The 20,832-nt window shown below is 43.7% G+C and overlaps 1 protein-coding gene and 1 long non-coding RNA gene across 51 annotated transcripts in view; one reads left to right on the top strand and one right to left on the bottom strand.

Moving 5' to 3' along the window:
• Positions 1-20,832, top strand: part of AHNAK2 (AHNAK nucleoprotein 2) — a 45,932-nt gene that overhangs the window by 13,765 nt on the left and 11,335 nt on the right. For 15 of the 50 annotated variants that reach the window (XM_050975535.1, XM_050975539.1, XM_050975537.1 and 12 more), the window contains exons 2-8: positions 11,176-11,252; positions 12,019-12,108; positions 12,879-12,935; positions 13,540-13,681; positions 14,018-14,193; positions 15,044-18,793; positions 19,358-20,132. In XM_050975535.1, the coding sequence (XP_050831492.1) occupies positions 13,546-13,681; positions 14,018-14,193; positions 15,044-18,793; positions 19,358-20,132 (4,837 nt within the window). In that variant the 5' untranslated portion in view covers positions 11,176-11,252; positions 12,019-12,108; positions 12,879-12,935; positions 13,540-13,545. Of the gene's footprint in view, positions 1-11,175; positions 11,253-12,018; positions 12,109-12,878; positions 12,936-13,539; positions 13,682-14,017; positions 14,194-15,043; positions 18,794-19,009; positions 19,070-19,111; positions 20,672-20,832 lie in introns of all 50 variants that reach the window. The other 35 variants (XM_050975543.1, XM_050975541.1, XM_050975577.1 and 32 more) reach the window with 21 other exon arrangements.
• On the bottom strand, positions 16,712-18,984 carry LOC127059706 (uncharacterized). Its single transcript, XR_007777770.1, has 2 exons — positions 18,848-18,984; positions 16,712-16,840 (listed from the first exon to the last, which is right to left on the bottom strand). It is a non-coding gene; the product is annotated as an uncharacterized LOC127059706 (long non-coding RNA).

Raw genomic sequence — 20,832 nt, 5'->3', positions numbered from 1 at the left:
CATCAGAACCTCCTTGTACCAACCTGTCTAGAAGTTGTTCACAGGGCCAGTGGTTCCAGCTGCAGAGGATAAGCCTGCAGCAACAGGTACTTTGCAGATGTGTGCTTGAGCCCTCTGAGAATTGGCTTTAGAAGTTCAGGGATCAGGAACAAGACCTAACATTGGCTAAGTTGTGGTCCAAAAGCAAAGAGTTCTTTTCCTTAACCAACCCCCAGCAGAAGGACATGCCCCAGGAGACCCTACATTTCAACCCTCCCTCTGTGCTGTGCTTAGTGTTCTTGAATCTGGGTCCTACATGCTTGAGACCCTGGCTCAGGTGTATTTTCAAAACCTTTTGAGATAATTTTTCCACAGTAGATGTCTGTGATGTAGAAGGACCTGGTTTTCAGTTAGCAGGACTTCAGGAGGCTTTGAGCAACCTGGTCTAATGAAAGGTGCATCTGTCCATGGCAGGGGGTTGGAATGAGATGATCTTTAAGGTCCTTTCTAAACCACTCAGTTATTCTATGATTCTGGGACTTACTCTGGGCTTATGTGTGGGTTTGTCTTTGCCCTTTTCTCATGTGTCTCCTTTTCCATCAAGCCCTGCGCCTGATTTTTCTGAAAAGAAGAGCTCTGGGCATTTGTCTTTTAAGGTCAGCAGAGTGCTTTTCTTTTGCTCTGTTTTGGTCAAATTGGGGCAGATCTTCATAAGTGTTCAAAGTGGGATTAAGTAGTGTTCAAAGTATTTGCAATGAAGAAAGAAACAAATTCTGCTCTCAGTGTAGTTGCAGAATTCTGTCAACACTGCCCCAACACCACTATATAAAGCAAATATTTCAGTCTCTGCTAAAACTCTGTTAACATCTCAGTCCATGGAGGACTTTGGGACTGCAGCATTTAAAAATGTCACAGTAAGATGGTGGTGGAACCCTTTGTTTTAGGCAGGATAATTTCATGGTAGCAATCGTTTTCCTTTTCTGGCGTTATTGACTGTAAGCTGTGCATAGTGCAAGGAATGCAAATCCACCTTCCTTAGGAGAGGGCAGTGGTCTCTCTGCTGCACACAGAGCTCACAGAGAGCTGAACCACTGCTCAGACAGCAGAGTCCTCATGGGGCCATTGGATCAGGCAGGGGGCAAGACAGCACAGGTAGTAAAACTCCATTGGTTTAAAAATACTCTTTGGAGAGGTGTGCAGAAAACCCTACAGATGGACTGGAGGGCATCTCCAGGGGCCTCCCATTCTTTCCTTTTGCTCAAACACATCACAGTTCCACAAATCAAGGTGGTCATTGCTATTCTTCAGAGTGGGGACAAGCCACTGCATTGTCCTCCTGTTGCACAGATTTAAATGACTTTGAAGAAGCCACCTTGGAGCAGCTCTCAAAAACTGTAACTGAAGCTCCAGGATCTTCTTTTTCCTCATACTTTGTATTGGTACAAAGCTCTTTTATTTCAGTGGGTCTTTTGATCTGGCTGAAGAGCAAAATGTAATTTATTCTCCCTTATGAATTACTCTGAATTTAGCACAGCTGTTTATCAAGAAAAACCTTATCATGTGCCTCCAAAAAGAATGCATCCTGTTTTAATTGAGTTAGAAGATGCTTAACCTGAGTGTGAACAGACCATTATGATAAAATTACTCATTTCCATTAGATATCATTATTTTTGTATTACAGAGAAGCTCTGGATGTTTGGAAATGCTATGAATCAGTGTTAGGGTTGATAATCAAATCCAAGAAATAGTCCTATAAGTGCTTTCAAACAACTCCACCCATCTCAATTCATTCATCAGTTACGACATGGATGAGCCACAGTGTAGTTACTTTCATGCTATTTCAGTCTTTGCCCAGAAAGAAATCCAGAACTGCAGTAATGAGTCTTGAAAGAAATGGTTTCTCCCTATCCTTTATACTTTTGCCTGTGAAACCTAAAACTGAAATCTACTTCCTTAACTAAACTGTGTTTTCCTCTAATCTATTAAGCAAGGGTTTTGATTTGTTATTTTTGGGTGCTGGGAGGTACAGAAATGGAAAATCAGCACTGAACCATTTAAAAACCACATGTAAAGATTCAATTTTAATTTTTTCAAAAATATAATGCAACAAAAGCTTGTCAGGATCAGTTTTTCCTTCTGTAAATTAATATGCACTTAAAATTCCAATGCTTTTCAGTCTTACATAATTATTTCTAATTTCAAACAATGAAGATTAAGTTAACATATTTAATTCCTAAAAACATGTGTCAAACAACATGTTTAGAAAATGCTGGGGCAAGGTATGCATCTGTTAGGGAAAGGTATTCCAAAAAGAGGTAAAAACCAATGGGCTGAAATCACGAGACAACATTTTCAAAAAGAATTTGGTATGTGACCAATTAAATTATTTTGAAATCTGACCCTTTTGTAACCGAAACCCAAGTTTATTGTCCATTTATTCGGATTTGAATTACACTGATATGGGCAGAACTAAGCTAATTTATTTATTTATCTGACTCAATGGATTAGCTTGTCTGTAAATGAGATTTTACGCTTTTGTAAACCCACAGTCTGCATCCAGAATTCTCTCCAATTTTAAAGAGAATCTCCTGCCACACAAAAACAAGGAAAAGTGAGCTGTGCCAAATGCTGTTTTGCTACTGTCAGTGTTTATTGACAGAAAAGATTTTTATCTTAACGAAGTGAGGGAACTGTTAACTTTATCTTTGATGTAAAGTATTTTCCCATAATAATTTTCTGTCACCTTTATCCCGTATCTCTTGTATTACATATACATTAAGGAATTTAAAAGCTTAAAAAATATTTTCTTCTTTGGTGATTTACATCCAAACAAGTTGCCCAGGGAATTTTCTCTCGAGCTGAAAACCTGTTTCCAAAGGCAGATATTTATATAAAAGCCCCCATAAAAGGTTGTGGGAAAACTACCAGGTTTTTTTCTTCATTCCTGTTTTGAGAGGGGCTGTGCCCAGCATACCAAAGCGACAGCCAAAGTAGCATCACTCCATTAATATTGCTGTATCTGGGCACTTGATTGTACACTGAATTTTGTTGGTTGGGTAAGGAGAAATAAAGGTCTTCTTGACCATAAGGACCTTAAGGCCATAGGGATCATTGTACTAACTCCTTCTATATATGTATGTATGTGTTTATATTTATCTCTAAATACAAACATTTTTACTGAGCATTGATTCTGATGAGGATTTTTTTAAGCAAAGGGTTTGAAGAGCATTTGTAGCAGTTTGGGCTAAAATGTCTGTTTCTAATTTGGAGTGGTAAGTGCCATTTGTACAAAGCCTGCATCAGTTTCTTTGGGCGTTTTGCAAAGTGTTAGCAGTTCCTCTATTCTTATCTTAAGAAGATCTTACAGAACAAATGTGCTTTCTACCAAACCCACTGAGAATTAGCATCTTTCTTCAGTGTGTCAGTACTGGGCTACCTTAAGAGACAGCTTGGTGTTACAACCACTTCTTCTTAAGAAATACTGACTCTGTGGCCAGAGAAATTGTGTCTCAGGGCTGCCAATCAAGCCTACGCAGGCAGAGAGATCATTTTCCATAAATGCATTCATTTGATTCATTTATAAATCTGAGCAGGGCTGTGCTTTGGCAGTGGAACAGGCAATCTGCTCTGGTAGAAGCCTGAATTCTTGGAAGGGTGAATCAGAGAGGAGAAGGAATGTGGCAAAGTTAATTTTTCTGATCCTTATGGGCCTTATCTGCAATAGGCACCACCTGCCTGGGCTTCTGGGTAAGTCATGGTAAGAGCTGAGTTCACTGCTGTCCAACAGGGAAGACAACAGGAATCAGCTCCTTGCTCTGTGAGGAAGGCAGATGTGCTGTACATTTCCTTCCCAAGTCAAGTTTGTAGTATAGGTGAAGGAGTTTCTTTCAGAGGGGAGGAGAAAGTGGCAAGATGCCTAATCAATATACTGGACAACCAAATAGCTGCAGAGTAGTTCCCACTAGGGATTCTGAAGCTGGTAAGCAAGTGAGAGCTCTTCATTTGCAACACATTCCTGAAACCCTTCTTAAAACTCACATCATCCAGATGGGCAGTGACACTCCAGGAAATTTTATTTGGGTATCCATACAACTACTTACAGCACAGTAGCAAACCAATTGCAGGTAAAACCAGTATATCCCAAGAGATAAAACTATTGAGAGTCCCAGGAGATAAAACTGTTGGGGATCAGAGTGGATTCGACCAGTCTTTACTGCTTTATTTGGCTGTGAATTGCTAACTCACTTTCTGTCAAAAAGTAAGCATTTTGGTTCAGTCCAGGAGTTTGGGCACACATAGCAACAATTACTAAAAAGTTATTCCCTTCTCTTATCATCTTTGTGCAATCATGGAAAATCATAATTTATAATTATCCTGATTCATAATTATTCCATTATCACAATATTATGCAAGAAAACACTGTACAAATCCATGCAGGAAGTAAAGCACAGACTGGAAACCCATTCTGTCACATAAAACCTGAGAGAGAGGAAAACTCCTGCCTAACACATGCAGGACAGAGACATGGGGCAGGAAATTACACCTACCCTCCATGCAGACAGACTGAAACTGTAGATGATACAAAAAGATGAGACAGAGCCATGGCCTAGGGGAAGCAGCACCAAACCTCTGGATGCCTGCTGGGTATCATGAGCATTTACCTTTTTCACTCATGTTTTAGCTAGGAAGAGGAGGGACAGACCAGGAGAGCCAAATACAGCTATCAACCACTGCTGCCTGCTTTTGCTGTCTCTTTTGGACATCACTCTATTCATGTTCTTGCAATAAACTTTGGTTGAGAGCTTATTTTCAAACTCTCTGTTACTTGTGGGAAATGTTATTCTGTTTCAGTAAGAGGAGAAATATCAGACTAATGAAATACTTTAGTTAATATTTTATCCTTGTAACAGAAGAGTTATATGAGTCTGGCCAAACTACATTTCCTATATAGCCAAGTAACCAATAAATGATGATAGCTAGATGAAAGTCCTTAACTCAGGATCTGCTAAATTTCACTTTGACAGTTGGAAGAAAAAAAGTCCCCTGTGCTTTTCATGTTAAAATATGACTCAAACTGAGAAGGTCTGTGCAGAGCCCCACCAGAGTGATTTATTTTCACACTCTGGATTGTTCTGTGGTTTCTATTAAGTTTATCTTTACCATCAGAGAAAAGGTAGACCACTGTAAGAATCAAGAACTTCTTTCTTCAGCCTTCCTAAAGGTTTTGCTCCTATTGTGAAGTGTGAGCAGGAATGCTTTTAATACTTTTAAATCTGTGGGCAGAGCTTATCAATAAACACACACTCATGGGAAAGCCATTCACTCTTCTTTTCATCTGGGGGCTGTTAGTTTCTGTTTTTATGGTAGTGTTTATATCAGTTCTTAGTTGCCAGTGCTCTTACACATCTTTCCTGATATTAGTCAACCTGTAGAAAATGCTCTGTAAAATCCTACAGAGCTCAGTATGGTCTGCAAGGAACCTTAATTCCCGAGACATTTCCCTGCTTGGATGTGCTTTGCAGAGCAAAGTACTGTTCCTTTTGATAAAAATAAGTGTTAACTTCATGGACAATCCTCTGGCTGGGCAAGGAGACTCATGATTGTAACTCACATATATATAATGTCTTCAAAAGATTTGGAGATTAAATGATTTGAAGGCTTTTAATGAAGTACTCTAACAGCCAACAAGGGCAGCTTAACATACCAAGGCAATGAATCAAAACATCTCGTTCATGCCTTGAATGGAAGGAAACTATTCACACACGTTGGTTATTTGGGAGTAGCTGCTCCTTTAGCACGACTGTGGCCCTGCTTTCGGCTCCCAGGTCGGAGCTGCATTCATCACAGCACAAGTATGCAGCGCAGGGACAGAGTGCAGCCAAGGGGCATTGCCAAACCAGAGCAAAACAAAGGCGGGAGTGTAGCTTGAACACCGGCCCAGCTGGTTCTGATAGCATCCCGCTGATAACGAGGCCTGTTAAACTCCTTCAGCAGCAAAATCTTTATCTTCATTCCACAGAGCAGCCCTTTGTCTTCATCCCGCAGAAATTTCAGGGCTTGGTGGGGAGGGTCCCACTCGCAGCACAGAGCAGAGGGGAAGCGCTAAAGGGGCGGTGCTGATGCTCACTTGAGCGCCTTTTTTTGGGGCAGAACGGCTGCTTTTCACTGTGGCAGCCGCTCCGTGCAGAGCTGACGGGCTGGTTCTCCTAGGTGGAGCTGCTGCGTGCCCCGCTGTCTCGCTGGCAGCGGTTCAAGTGCAGTACCACGACATTCCAGCCGTGGAGGGCCGGGAGGGGCAGCGCTCTCCGTGACAGCGCCCGCATCCCTGGCCGTGGAGCCGGCCCCGACAGGGTGACAGCCGAGCATTCCGGCCGTGCCCCAGAGCCCTGCCCAGCAGTTGCTGTAACTCAGTCCGTGGGATCTTGCAGGACAATGGAATGAATCCAGGTCTCTGGAATGCACTAGAAAATCTCTGTAGAAGATGAACCTCTTGATTTTTTTTTTTTTTGCTGGTGGTTTTCCCCAGCATCATTGGAGCTGTTGACTGGAAATGCCACGAACCTTCTCGAGGTCGTGGTGGAGCCTGCACAGGCTGTGCAAGATCCTGTGCTATGACCGTGTTTAAACCTCATGGCAGCTTCCTTCAGGAACACAGCACATGCATAGCAAGGTTTATTTGCAGACTCTTTCAGATTCTTATCTTCGCAGCTGATGCTTGCAGGATCATTTCCCTCCAGCATTACTTGCTTGGAAGTCAGGTGAGCTTACCTATCTGAAAAAGTGCTCTTGAGAGGCCAAATGAGCGGCATGTGCATAGTGTTCCTGTTACCAAGTGCTTTCCTGAACTGGGACCCGCGATTTAAAACATTCTAAGTATTCTAAGTATTCCCTATTTCAACTACAAGAAGTGAATCAGAAGGAGCTGCGGGACCTCCCGGCAGCGCTGCTCAGGAGCTGTGAGAGCTCTGAGGGAGGAAAAGGAATCCCAGTAATTGTGATACCTGCAGGAGAGGGAGAAGCTGTGGGGGAAAGTCAGGCACACCATCCATCTGGAGAGAGGGATGTGGTTTTGAAACCAAAAGACTTTCTGGAGAAATGCATTAGCAGTTACCAGCCATTCATGCATGAGGAGTGACAGCCCTGTGTGACAGGGTGCCTGAGGGCAGAGGGACAGACAGACAGACCTGCAGGTACAGGGACTGATGGCTGCAGGAGGAGAGGTCAGGTACAGGAGCCAGCTGAAGCTGTCCCCTGACAGCAGCCATGCACAGCTTTGTTTACAGCAAGACTTAAGCCCATGAGGGAGCACCATGAAAACTGCTGACCTACATGTATGAATTCTTTTAGTGGGTCAAACACAGTGCCAACAACAACAATGACATTAAATTATTACTGCCGTTGTTTGTCTTGCAATTATTCATTCCTCCTTCTCTTTAACACAAATGAGGTTATGTGTACAGAGTGTGCTTTGCACTGTCAGAAAAGACCTAATGTAAAGATGTCCCAGCCTTGCCCACATGTCAAGATACAAGTTTTCTAATTGGCTGTGGACACAGAGTTATTTCCATAGCACTGCACAAACAGAACTGTTGGTTTCTTGTCACAGCTTAGAAATGGTAATTAGCAAATGCCAAAATCCTCATAAAGAAAAGGCACAGGTTGTGTTCTTGTTACTAACAATAAGAGAGTGAGCAAAGCATAAAAGTTCTCACCTGTGGACAGATATTTATCATGGATCAGGTTTCTGTCTGTTAAGAGAAATTATTTGTTGAAGTAACGTTGAAGTTGATGCAAGGAAAAGTAATGTGCTTAAAGATGAGAGCAGATCACTCAAATTCACTATTCATATGCAAATATAACTTTAATACAAAATCTTAAATAGCAAAAAGTGGAAATCTAAGAACTGCAGAAAAAGGGCTATAGTCTGGAAGCAGAGAAGCTAGGATGATCAGCAAAAGACATTTTTGTTTCTTTTATTAACATCTCTGGTATTTTCATGTACTATTTTATTTTTAAGTATACAGATCACAGGAATTTTATATGCCAGTGTTCCAATTAAAACTAGGTTTCTCTTTATACAATACATTAAAGCACATTTGATTTAAATTCAATGACGCTGTCATACTTGGAATTCATTAAATTGTATCAAATGTGATTTTGGAGGCTCTTGCCCACTGAATGTGAATACCAAACAAGTAGCCATTTTTACTTTTTTCCTTCCGTTTTTGCCCAAACAGTCCATCTGGGTTGCTAGGCTAAAGATAAAATAATTTAAAAATAATTGCATTTCAAAAAGCAGATACACATTTCAGTCATATGATATGAAAAAGATCCAGCCTATATAACTCCTACTGCTTACTTTGAAAAAAATTCCCTTGTTCTGAAGTCAGTCCAGTGGCTATTAGAAGTAGTCACTGATGTAAATTCCATCTTGTTTATGAAAACATTTTGAACAAAGCATTGATTGTCCAGGGTCCATAAAAAAAAGTTAAAATCTATAAAATGTTGGTATTGCTACTATTCAGGGCATGAGAATGACATGCATATAAATCATAGTTTATTGGCACAGGCTTTTCTACTCAAAAGAAGGCTTTGCTGCAAATGTACTGTAATGCCCCTCTTTTATAGATTTCTTTTGAAAGTATTCTGAATCAGGAAATAATCAGAAGTAAATCTTAGTTTACAGTAGGAATCAAGGGCACAAGTGTAGCTATCATAGATGAGCAGCCTAGGGAGAATTTGGGGAAATCAGGGTGGATGGAAAAAGCCTCAGTGTGAAGCTTTGGGAGGGAAGGTCATCTGTGTATCTGATGCCCCTGCATGCAGTCTCACCCACCTTGCTGTTAGCCCTGGGGACAGTAATATGTTGGTTAATTTTTTTAGGAAAAGGTGCTACTAGCACAGTTTAGGAGAGATGCTGTACTTGCATTGCTGCAGTTCCAGACAAGTGAAGTGTCACTGAAGTTACATCAGAGTAAAACAAGAGAAACTGCAGTGAACCAGCCTAAGAAGTCTCACAGATGATTCTTTCCTGTTTCTTTTCCAGTAGCAAAATTATTGGCAGCCACCAGGGATCAATGCTGTAGTTATCATTGGAGTGCTGCACTGAAGAGCAAACACTCCATCAATCCAAGCAATTTTCTGTTAAGTCATTCTACTGGACTGCAGGGCTTGTGGGTGGGATTCTCCCAAGTGAAAAATATGGCAATGCCACAAGACTAAGTCCTCACTATTTCTTGGAATTTTAGTAACAGCCATAAAATTTATTGTTGGCACCTGAATCTTTAGAAGCACTAGGCAAATTAAACAAGCATCAATCCTGCAGCTCTTCTCCTCATATGATGCTTATTAAAATACATTTGGTGAAGTGCTTCATGAATGGACTCCAGAATTTTCAAGCAGAAATGCTTAAAATCAGGTTCATAACTCCATGTCTGATTTTTTAATATGGTTATACTAAATTTTCAATTTTTTTGAGCTTCTGAAGACTAAAAATGCTTGAGCTTTTGAAAAAAATAATCAAGCTAAATTTCAGGCAGGTAATTAATCTGAGCTAAACTGTGCATTAGACCATTTTCTAGAATTTTCTAGAATTGTCCATTGTAGGTGTCAGGACTAGTGCTGTGAAGGCTAAAGGACAAATGGTTTGGCAGCCCTGATGTGTTCTGGGCTGATCCTAATTCCCTGGAGCTGGAATGCTGCAGGAGAACTGATTATGGTGATGTACGTATGGCCAATGTGGATTGCCTTTTATTTTGTCAAGTTTGGAAGCCTGACCCACAGATTGTTAGGGGATATTCCCACTGGAAGCACACTATTTCCATCCATCTTAACAAAGTGCTCCATCACTGATGACTGGGGCATAACTCTAGCAAAGCTTTGCCTGTACTGTGTAATTTCATCTTCAAAAAATCAAGGAAGAAGTAAGGAGATAGAAAACTATGAGGAGTGACCAACAAAATCCCAGCCAAAATCCCAGCTCTTTAACAAGAGCTTGGCAACGTGTGTAAGTCAGTGATTGCAGACATGACTAAGTCGTGCCACCTTGTCTGCACACAGAGTCTGTAACATCCAGAAATCTTGTGTTCCAGCCCAAGGATTCTCCGTTTGAAACAGACAATGAGTTGCACAGTTCTTCTTGTCAGTTGTTTTCTCTAGTTTTTGAGCATATTTTTAAGCCAGAGGATCTGTTTAGGAGAGCCAAAGCTATGTATAGTAATGGCAGCTGCAGAACTGAGTGTTGGGGAGCTAGACAGCATGATGGCTTGGAAAAAACAAGCATGGAGACAGGAAAGAGACATAGTTATTGGGACAAGGACTTGGGCATGTGTGTGAATAGCTGGTGCATTAGAGAATACGTAGTTCACCCACACTGTCCTCTACTGGCTAAGCCTGGATCTCTGAAAACGTTTCTATTTCATGCTGTTTTCATTCTTTGGTGCCCAATTTAAAGTGTTTCAAGGGAATCATACTTTCAGACAGCCTATCTCCTTCACCTTATCTCTGTCTGCCCTCAATACTTTTAAAAACTAAGAAAACAGTGTCTTTTGTACTGTCAAGGTTCATGATATTTACTCTCCTGTTCTTAAGACCTTTGTCCGAAGTGAGGACGAGTTTCAATATGGGGAATTTCAATCAATTTAATTCATTGTGAATTATCAAACTGTTAATTACTGACTCTGTTATTTTAAAGAATAAAGCAAGTCAGGAAGAAACACTTCAGATTCCCTCTGTACACATCTCATTACGTTTTTGTGTTCTCCAGTCCCTCCAAGCCTTTGCTGTGGGCTATGCTCAGTCCCTTTGGAAAGGTGGGGGGAGGAGGAGGAGACAGGGGTCAGCAGATGGTCAATGCTTTTCTTTTCCTAAAGATATCAGAAATACTCATATCCAGAAATGTAAAGGCTTTTGTGAAGGAGAAAAAACCCCCATCCTGGAGAAAATGTGGAATTAGAAGTAAACCAGACTGTAACCCCATGCCTATGGCTAGTAGGGAGAGCTAGATGATCTTTAAGGTCCCTTCCAGCCCAAACCATTCTGTGATGCTGGGAATCTAAATTCAGGCAGGCCTTTCCAGTGGCCTGTGCACAGCCCTTGCTGTGCTGCTGCAGGGGGTTTCAGCTTGCAAGCTGACTGCTCTGTGCTCTGTGTGGATGGTGCAGGCACCAACAACCACAACCTGTGTGCTGCTTTCAGGTTCTGGACGACAGCTGAGACCGGCCGAGCCCCCTGGAGATGCTGATGCCGACGCAGATGCAGAGGAGGAAGATTCTGTGAGTTTTTTAGAGTTGAATTTTTCTGTGATGTCAGTTTGGCAAAATGAGATCTTAAATGTTTTGTTTATGGTTAGGTCTTGCTGATGGTTTTCCTTCCCATTAAAAATGTTGTATTTTTGGGATTGTCCTGCCAGCTCAAAACCCAGAAAGACGTTTTAGTGTAAAGGCATCTCCTCTTTGCCATGGGTCGTTGGCATAAGTTTACTACCAAGACTTAGCAAACTATTACATGGCTGTTGACTACAGTAAGTTTTCTTTAAGGATTTAGACAGTTTAGGTTCCCTATTGTCTGACTGGAGAAGGAAGAATGCCAATTGCTTGTCAGCAGAAATTCCTGCTGGGAGTTTTGCTTCCTTATACAGGGCAATAAAGTTTGAAGCCATTGGATGCAAAGTTTAGGTATGCAAATAGAGCAGGGAAGGGATTTTTTTTTTAACTTTTTCAGTTTTTACTAGTTGATCTGTCTGTTTTCAGTCTGTTCAGTCTGAAGATTCACACAATACCTAAAGAAAATCAAAAGAAGCTTACCACTGGGTTTTGTCTCTCAGAACTCTGTCCCTTGTGGGTTTGAGTACTTTAACATGAGAACTGTATTTGTTCTTGATGTAAAAAAAAGTTATTGGTTATTTTTTATCCACCATCACTAATGAAAGATTTTTACTCAGAAGGACACTATGGATAGCTGGAGAAACATTCCTAAAAATGAGTCACTGTTTAATGGTGGGTGTTCCTTTACCACTGCTCATGTCTTTTTTTTTCACAGGTTAATGAAGTGGCAGTAGAAGATATTCGTCCAAGGCCACAAGGATCCTCTCCAGTTTATGAGTATCCCATAGAAGAAGACTATTTAAAGGCAAGATACTGAATTTTCATGCAGGCATGGCTTTATCAAGTTGATTCAAGAGGCTTTAGCTCCCACAAGTAGCAGAGAGTCATATGCCATAGAATGGGACATTGCTGCAGCCGTATTGTCTTCCTGTCCCCACCAAAACTGCATCTCTGTTCATTGATGGGTTTATTTTGTGCTGGGCTTCCTGACCATGTTCTTGTTTCTTGGCAAGAAAATGCATTTGACTTAATTCTGTAAATGACACAAGGCAGAGAGCATAAAGAAATTGTAGTATTTTTTCTGTTAGAATATATGGCTTGAACCTAATTAATAAGTATTTCAAAATTACCTGTACCTCTTGGTTATTCCAAGTTAGAGATTTAATTCAGCCACGTTAAGTAGGCAACAGTTTAAAATTCATGCTGAAATTGAATAAGTAAAAAAAAAATTATGTTTGCAAAACTGAAAGATGAACAATATACTACATTAGGACACAGAAAAGCTCCCAGTGTCTTAAGACATTTGGTCTCTGACCAAGTGCAAATTTTGTTACAACAGTCTCTGATTTAATGCAAATTTTGGTACAATGAAGAGAGGCCTTGGCATCTGATTTACTGCTGGGATTAGTGTAGTTAAATCATTCATGTTGTACATGGCACTTGATCCTGATTTTGCTCTGTTGCCATTAAAGTCAGCCTCTTTTTTTGCTCTAAACCCAAAATTTTAACTGACCTTTGTTGTACTTAAGAACACCCTAGCTTCTGAACTTGAAATAATTAAAAATTGTTTTTCAGCTTCAAGAAGAAAACAAAAAACATTCTACAGACAAATCAAAGCAGAGCCATCTGCAGGTCAGTCTAAAAGCACTCTGTAGTTTTAGGTATGAGCTTTGTAAATAGTAAAGTTTGTTAAAACACACAGACATGAGTGGGTGGACAGAAGGAAGGACAAATGGGCAAAGAGTCACTTTGGACTTGTTTTGATTAGGAACTTCATGAATGGCCAAGTTGTGGCACAGGCAGGAACATTTATTTGTCCTACTTGTGGTCCTTCCATAATTCTTTTTAGAATTCTTTCTTTAGCCATCTCTGATTTGAGTGCAATACAGCATTAGCTCTTACTCTGACTTTTCTGGCCCATTGACTTTAATTCCAGTGGTTAACATCTTCACAGAAAATACAGTCTTTCAGCCCTAAAAGTTTCCATATGTTTCACATTTTAAAATTATAACCTATTTTCCCTATGACCCTGATTCAACGTAACCCTAACACATGTGCTTAATTGTAATTTAGAACAGAATCAAACCCACACTAAGTATATCCTCTATTTTGGATAATATTTCTTGAGCTATTGAAAATATACCTGAGGACACAGAATTTTTTATTGTAGAACAACTTAGAACCCTTCAATACAAATGAATAAAAATAATAAATTCACGTATTTTTCTATCTCTAGGAGACAATGGAAGTGACCCTGAAAACAGAAGTGGAAGCTGGAGCTAGTGGTTTTAGTGTGAAAGGTGGAGGAAATGAAGGAATATTTATTAAGAAAGTACTTAAGGAATCTCCTGCTTCAAAAATATTTAGTCTTAGAGAAGGTACAGTCTGATTTTTTATTTTGTTTTGATTTTATTCTGTATCTTTAAATAAGGAGATTGGTAGCTGTGTGATCTGCCATCTCTTTAGGTATCAGAAATAGTAGGTTTCAAACCAGCTAATGTTATCTATGAGCTTAACCTGTCCGTAATAATGATTTCTAAGATCATTTGCTTGAACAATAATGAAATTTGATGTTTTTTGTATACCATAACAAAATCAGTTTTCACTGGAACAGTGGAATAGACACACAGAAAGTAGTATATACAAAACTAAAATGGGAAAAAAAATGTAAGAAAACACAAAGTAATTAAAATTATGTGTTGTTCCACTTGCAGGTGATCAGCTTCTAAGTGCTACAATATTTTTCGATAATATCAAATATGAAGATGCACTCAAGATTCTCCAGTATTCCGAGCCATACAGAGTCCAATTCAGCCTCAAAAGAAAAATTGCCGTGCAAGAAGATCTGGAGCACTCTACAGCCCAGCACAAAAAGGAAAGGATAGGCCAGGTACATTTCTGATTAGTTTACAAAGTTTGGGTAACATACTATAGTAATGTGCTGTGGAAATAGATCATAAAACACATGCTTGTGTCTTCTTAAGATTTAGGCATATGTTTAAAGTTGCTAGCATGAATATTCATGATTAAAAAAAAACCCCACACAATATTTGCAGCTTTTTAAATATCTTGAGTGAGACCATGGATTTTATATAAATCCACAATCTTGTTTTAGGTGGTGAAAATATTGTTTAGTGAGTCAGCATTTTTTAATTTTTAATTGTCCACTGATGGAACAGACTTGGGTAATCTTTGTAATACTTATGATAAGTATGCTCAAAAATGTAAAATATCAGTAAAAATTTTTATCCAAAGCTCCTCTGTAAGATTTTTCTATTAAAAAAAAATCTGTGTCTAACCCCTGATATTTTGCCAGACCTCTTCATAGGTTTCCATCAACTTAAAGATTATATTTTCTTCACATACATATACATAAATACCATATATAACATATTTGTACGGGCATACAGATAGATAGATAGATAGATAGATAGATAGATAGATAGATAGATAGATAGATACATACATACATACATACATACATACATACAGAAACCACTGTTTACTGTAATATTTTTCAAGGAATGAAATTCTTCAGAAATCCATAATAACAGTCCATTTGTTTTATGTAATTTCTGCCTGAAATTGCGTATTTTTATAATCTTCAGCACTTTTATATATAAAGTAGATACTAGTAATAAAAAGAACATTTTTCTACATGTTTTATGGTATGTTTTTATTTTCTGTTGCACCTATATTTAGGTTACTTCTAATCTTCTGACTACTATTTGTTCTTTTAGGAAAAAGAACTCAGTGAGAGCATTCCTGAAGAAACACCTCATGTTTCAGGAAAATCCATTTCAGAAGAAGACAGGGAAACATTAATTGTAAGCCAAAGAGTAGGAAGAAGTAAGAGACCTAAAAAAGATAGATTATCATGGCCAAAATTTCAATCAATCAAAAATAAAAAGATATTGAGGCACAGAAGATCTCATAGTACATCAGATGCATATGAGCCTGCTTTGCAGGATATTTCCCCTACAAGCACGGACACAGAGTCTCAATTTCCACAAGAGGTCCATACCAAAGAGAAAAAAGGAAGCCAAAGGAAGCTGAAGTTCCCAAGCATTGGATTCAGAATGCACAGGTCCAAACCAGAACCACAAGAGAAGCAAAGAAAAGAAATAAAAACGACACTGATCTCTGAAAGAGAAAAAATACATCAGTATGATATAAGCCTGGAAAATCCTGAAATTTTAACTGTTGAATATACCACATCTCCTGCTTATGAAATGAAAACAGGGGAGGGACATGAAACTTTAACAAAAGATGTAAAAGAAATGAAAAATGGCATTCCGTCTCATGTAAAACAATGCCCTGAAGTTGAAATAAGCATTAAAAAAGACAAGGAAGCAACATCAAAATTTAGTGTACCTGAAGTAGCAGACATAACTACAGACATACCAAAGCCTAGTTTAGAAACTGCTGATCTGAAAGTAAGCCCAACTAAAAAATCACCACAAGCCTCATCAAAATCCCGAAAAAAGAAACAGAAGGGAACAGCAGATAAAAAAGATGGAGAAAGTGGAATCAACATAGACTTGATGGGTCACAGTACTAAAGGATCTGTACAGGTAAAAGGCCTAGAAATTGGCACTGCTAAAGCAGAATTACAGACATCTGAAACACTGCAAACAGGAGAAAAAAAAGCAGAAGAAGACACACAAATAATAAATATTCAGAAAATAAATTACGGAATTTCAGTGCCCAAAAGAAAAGAGACAGAGGCTGACACTACCAAACAGAGAAGTGACGTTCCACAGTCAGTACAAGAAAAAACAGCTGATATGACTTCAGAGGACAGCAGGAATGTCACTGGGAAAACTCTTATGCCAGATACAGAATCAGACGTATCTACTTGGAAAATACAAATGCCATCATTCAAAGTGGCAAAAGCACCTAAAACAGATATAAAAATAACAAGAGAAGAAAGCAAAGAGGACACAGAAGACAGGGTAAAAAAGGAAAGGATGGAGGAAGATGCCATTCCCACAAATGACAAAGCCTTAAACATAGAAATTGGAATGAAGAGAGGAGAAAAAGATATAGAGGGCAAAGAAAGCAAATTCAGACTGCCAAAGTTAAAATTCCCAACATTTACCTGGTCAAGTGCCAAGGAAGAAACAGCCCAACCTGAAGCACAAATAAGTGATAGAGAAGTAAAAGTGCAAACCCTGGAAATCACGGGAGAACCTCAGGTAAGTGGACCACCAGAAAAAATTACGGTACCAACTGCTGAAACGAAAGTAGTAATATCCATAGGAAAAATAGATGAAAATGATACAAAACAAAAACATGAAGGCCAGATGCTGAGTCCGAAAAAAACAAATATAAAATCATCCCCAGTGGAAAGGAAAACTGAGGACACAAAAGGAAAAATGTGGATTTCAAAAACAGATATTGAAATAGAGAAAATGGAGTTCAATGAAAAATCGAAAGATGAACTTTTAGAAATGACACCACCAAATATCAAAGCTCCAGAGGTGGACATCAGTCTGCCCTCCGTCGACGTCACTCTTCCACAGGCTAGCGTCGACCTGCAGGCGCCTGAGGCCACGATGAGCCTTGAAGGGGAGGCCAAAGTCCCAGAGAAGGAGGCCGCCAAGACCAAGGACGGCAAGTTCAAGATGCCCAAGTTCGGCATGCCTTCCTTTGGCTGGTCCAGCAGCAGAGAGGCCAAGGGCACCGTGGCCGCAGAAGTGGACGTCAGCCCCCCCGAGCCCCAAGTGACGGTGCCTTCCGGAGCCACTGAAGTGGAGGTGACCCTGCCCGCGGCCGAAATCCAAGCGCCCGGTGTGGAGGTGACCATAGAGACGGCCACGGTGGAAGCGGGGGGAGAGAAAGGAGGATTCAAGATGCCCGACGTCAAGATGCCCAGCATCAAGCTGCCCAAAATGAAAGCTCCCCAGGCACAGGTCAGCCTGCCCAAGGCCGAGGTCTCGCTGCCCAAAGCCCCGGAGGGTGATGTCGCCCTGCAGGGCCCCGAGGCCGAAGGCAGCCTGGAGGTGGCCGCAGGCAAAGCAGAAGGTGGCGGTATGAAAATACACATGCCCAAAGTCAAGGTGCCCAGCGTGGTCTTCTCCAAGCCCACCCTCAAGTCTCCCAAACTGGAGGCAGACATCAGCCTCCCGCAGGCAGAGCTCAAGGCCCCAGACAGCGACATCACTGTCACAGCCCCAGATGACAAGCTGCCCTCTGTCGAAGGCTCCCTGGAGCTCCAGGCGCCTGACGTAGACCTCAAAGCGCCGTCTGCCGAAGGCAAGCTGGAGCTGGAAGGCACGGGCCTGAAGGGCAAGCTCAAGATGCCCAAGTTCGACAAGCCCAAATTCAAAGTGTCCTCGCCCAAGGGTGAGGTGCCCACAGCTGAGGTCAGCCTGCCCAGCGCTGAGGTTGAGCTCCCCTCCGCCACCGTGACAGCTGCAGGGGAGGGCATCGGTGTGAAGCTGGAGAAGCCCTCCCTCAAGATGCCCAAAGCTGACATCAAAGCTCCCAAGGTGGACATCAGCATGCCCTCCGTCGACGTCACTCTTCCACAGGCTAGCGTCGACCTGCAGGCGCCTGAGTCCACGATGAGCCTTGAAGGGGAGGCCAAAGTCCCAGAGAAGGAGGCCGCCAAGGCCAAGGACGGCAAGTTCAAGATGCCCAAGTTCGGCATGCCTTCCTTTGGCTGGTCCAGCAGCAGAGAGGCCAAGGGCACCGTGGCCGCAGAAGTGGACGTCAGCCTCCCCGAGCCTCAAGTGACGGTTCCTTCCTGCGTCACCGAAGTGGAGGTGACCCTGCCCGGAGCCGAAATCCAAGCGCCCGGTGTGGAGGTGACCATCGAGACAGCCACGGTAGCAGCGGAGAGTGAGAAAGGCGGATTCAAGATGCCCGACGTCAAGATGCCCAGCATCAAGCTGCCCAAAATGAAAGCTCCCCAGGCGCAGGTCAGCCTGCCCAAGGCCGAGGTCTCGCTGCCCAAAGCCCCGGAGGGCGAAGTCGCCCTGCAGGGCCCCGAGGCGGAAGGCAGCCTGGAGGTGGCCGCAGGCAAAGTGGATGTCGGCGGTATGAAAATACACATGCCTAAAGTCAAGGTGCCCAGCGTGGTCTTCTCCAAGCCCACCCTCAAGTCTCCCAATCTGGAGGCAGACATCAGCCTCCCGCAGGCAGAGCTCAAGGCCACCGACAGCGACATCACTGTCACAGCCCCAGACGCCAAGCTGCCCTCTGTCGAAGGCTCCCTGGAGCTCCAGGCGCCTGACGTAGACCTCAAAGCGCCGTCTGCCGAAGGCAAGCTGGAGCTGGGAGGCACGGGCCTGAAAGGCAAGCTCAAGATGCCCAAGTTCGACAAGCCCAAATTCAAAGTGTCCTCGCCCAAGGGTGAGGTGCCCACAGCTGAGGCTGAAGTTGAGCTCCCCTCCGCCACCATGACGGCTGCAGGGGAAAGCACCAGTGTGAAGCTGGAGAAGCCCTCCCTCAAGATGCCCAAAGCTGACATCAAAGCTCCCAAGGTGGACATCAGCATGCCCTCCGTCGACGTCACTCTTCCACAGGCTAGCATCGACCTGCAGGCGCCTGAGGCCACCATGAGCCTTGAAGGGGAGGCCAAAGTCCCAGAGAAGGAGGCTGCCAAGACCAAGGATGGCAAATTCAAGAGGCCCAAGTTCGGCATGCCTTCCTTTGGCTGGTCCAGCAGCAGAGAGGCCAAGGGCACCGTGGACGCAGAGGTGGACGTCAGCCTCTCCGAGCCTCAAGTGACGGTGCCTTCTGGAGCCACTGAAGTGGAGGTGACCCTGCCCGCGGCCGAAATCCAAGCGCCCAGGGTGGAGGTGACCGTCGAGACGGCCACGGTAGCAGCGGAGGGAGAGAAAGGCAGATTCAAGATGCCCGATGTCAAGATGCCCCAGTTCGACAAGCCCAAATTCACAGTGTCCTTGCCCAAGGGTGAGGTGCCCACAGCTGAGGATGAAGTTGAGCTCCCCTCCGCCACCGTGACGGCTGCAGGGGAGGTCACCAGTGTAAAGCTGGAGAAGCCATCCCTCAAGATGCCCAAAGCTGACATTAAAGCTCCCAAGGTGGACATCAGCATGCCCTCCGTCGACGTCACTCTTCCACAGGCTAGCGTCGACCTGCAGGCGCCTGAGGCCACGATGAGCCTTGAAGGAGAGGCCAAAGTCCCAGAGAAGGAGGCCGCCAAGACCAAGGACGGCAAGTTCAAGATGCCCAAGTTCGGCATGCCTTCCTTTGGCTGGTCCAGCAGCAGAGAGGCCAAGGGCACCGTGGCCGCAGAAGTGGACGTCAGCCTCCCCGAGCCTCAAGTGACGGTGCCTTCTGGAGCCACTGAAGTGGAGGTGACCCTGCCCACGGCCGAAATCCAAGCGCCCAGTGTGGAGGTGACCATCGAGACGGCCACGGGAGCAGCGGAGGGAGAGAAAGGCAGATTCAAGATGCCCGACGTCAAGATGCCCAGCATCAAGCTGCCCAAAATGAAAGCTCCCCAGGCGCAGGTCAGCCTGCCCAAGGCCGAGGTCTCGCTGCCCAAAGCCCTGGAGGGTGAAGTTACCCTGCAGGGCCCCGAGGTTGAAGGCAGCCTGGAGGTGGCCGCAGGCAAAGCAGAAGGTGGCGGTATGAAAATACACATGCCCAAAGTCACGGTGCCCAGCGTGGTCTTCTCCAAGCCCACCGTCGAGTCTCCCAAACTGGAGGCAGACATCAGCCTCCCGCAGGCAGAGCTCAATGCCCCAGACACTGACATCACTGTCACGGCCCTAGACGTCAAGCCGCCATCCCTCCAAAGCTCCCTGGAGCTCCAGGCGCCTGATGTACACCTCAAATCGCCGTCTGCCGAAGGTAAGCTGGAGCTGGAAGGCACGGGCCTGAAAGGCAAGCTCAAGATGCCCAAGTTCGACAAGCCCAAATTCAAAGTGTCCTCGCCCAAGGGTGAGGTGCCCACAGCTGAGGCTGAAGTTGAGCTCCCCTCCGCCACCATGACGGCTGCAGGGGAAAGCACCAGTGTGAAGCTGGAGAAGCCCTCCCTCAAGATGCCCAAAGCTGACATCAAAGCTCCCAAGGTGGACATCAGTCTGCCCTCCGTCGACGTCACTCTTCCACAGGCTAGCGTCGACCTGCAGGCGCCTGAGGCCACCATGAGCCTTGAAGGAGAGGCCAAAGTCCCAGAGAAGGAGGCCGCCAAGGCCAAGGATGGCAAGTTCAAGATGCCCAAGTTCGGCATGCCTTCCTTTGGCTGGTCCAGCAGCAGAGAGGCCAAAGGCACCGTGGCCGCAGAGGTGGACGTCAGCCTCCCCGAGCCTCAAGTGACGATGCCTTCCGGAGCCACCGAACTGGAGTTGACGCTACCCACGGCCGAAATCCAAGCGCCCAGTGTGGAGGTGACCATCGAGACAGCCACGGTGCAGCGGAGGGAGAGAGAGGCCGATTCAAGATGCCCGATGTCAAGATGCCCAGCGTCAAGCTGCCCAAAATGAAAGCTCCCCAGGCGCAGGTCAGCCTGCCCAAGGCCGAGGTCTCGCTGCCCAAAGCCCCGGAGGGC

Source organism: Serinus canaria, chromosome 5 (assembly GCF_022539315.1).
Source record: "Serinus canaria isolate serCan28SL12 chromosome 5, serCan2020, whole genome shotgun sequence".
NCBI lineage: Eukaryota > Metazoa > Chordata > Aves > Passeriformes > Fringillidae > Serinus > Serinus canaria.
The sequence above is the reverse complement of the archived record's forward strand: the minus strand, read 5'-3'. Positions and strand labels throughout refer to the sequence as shown.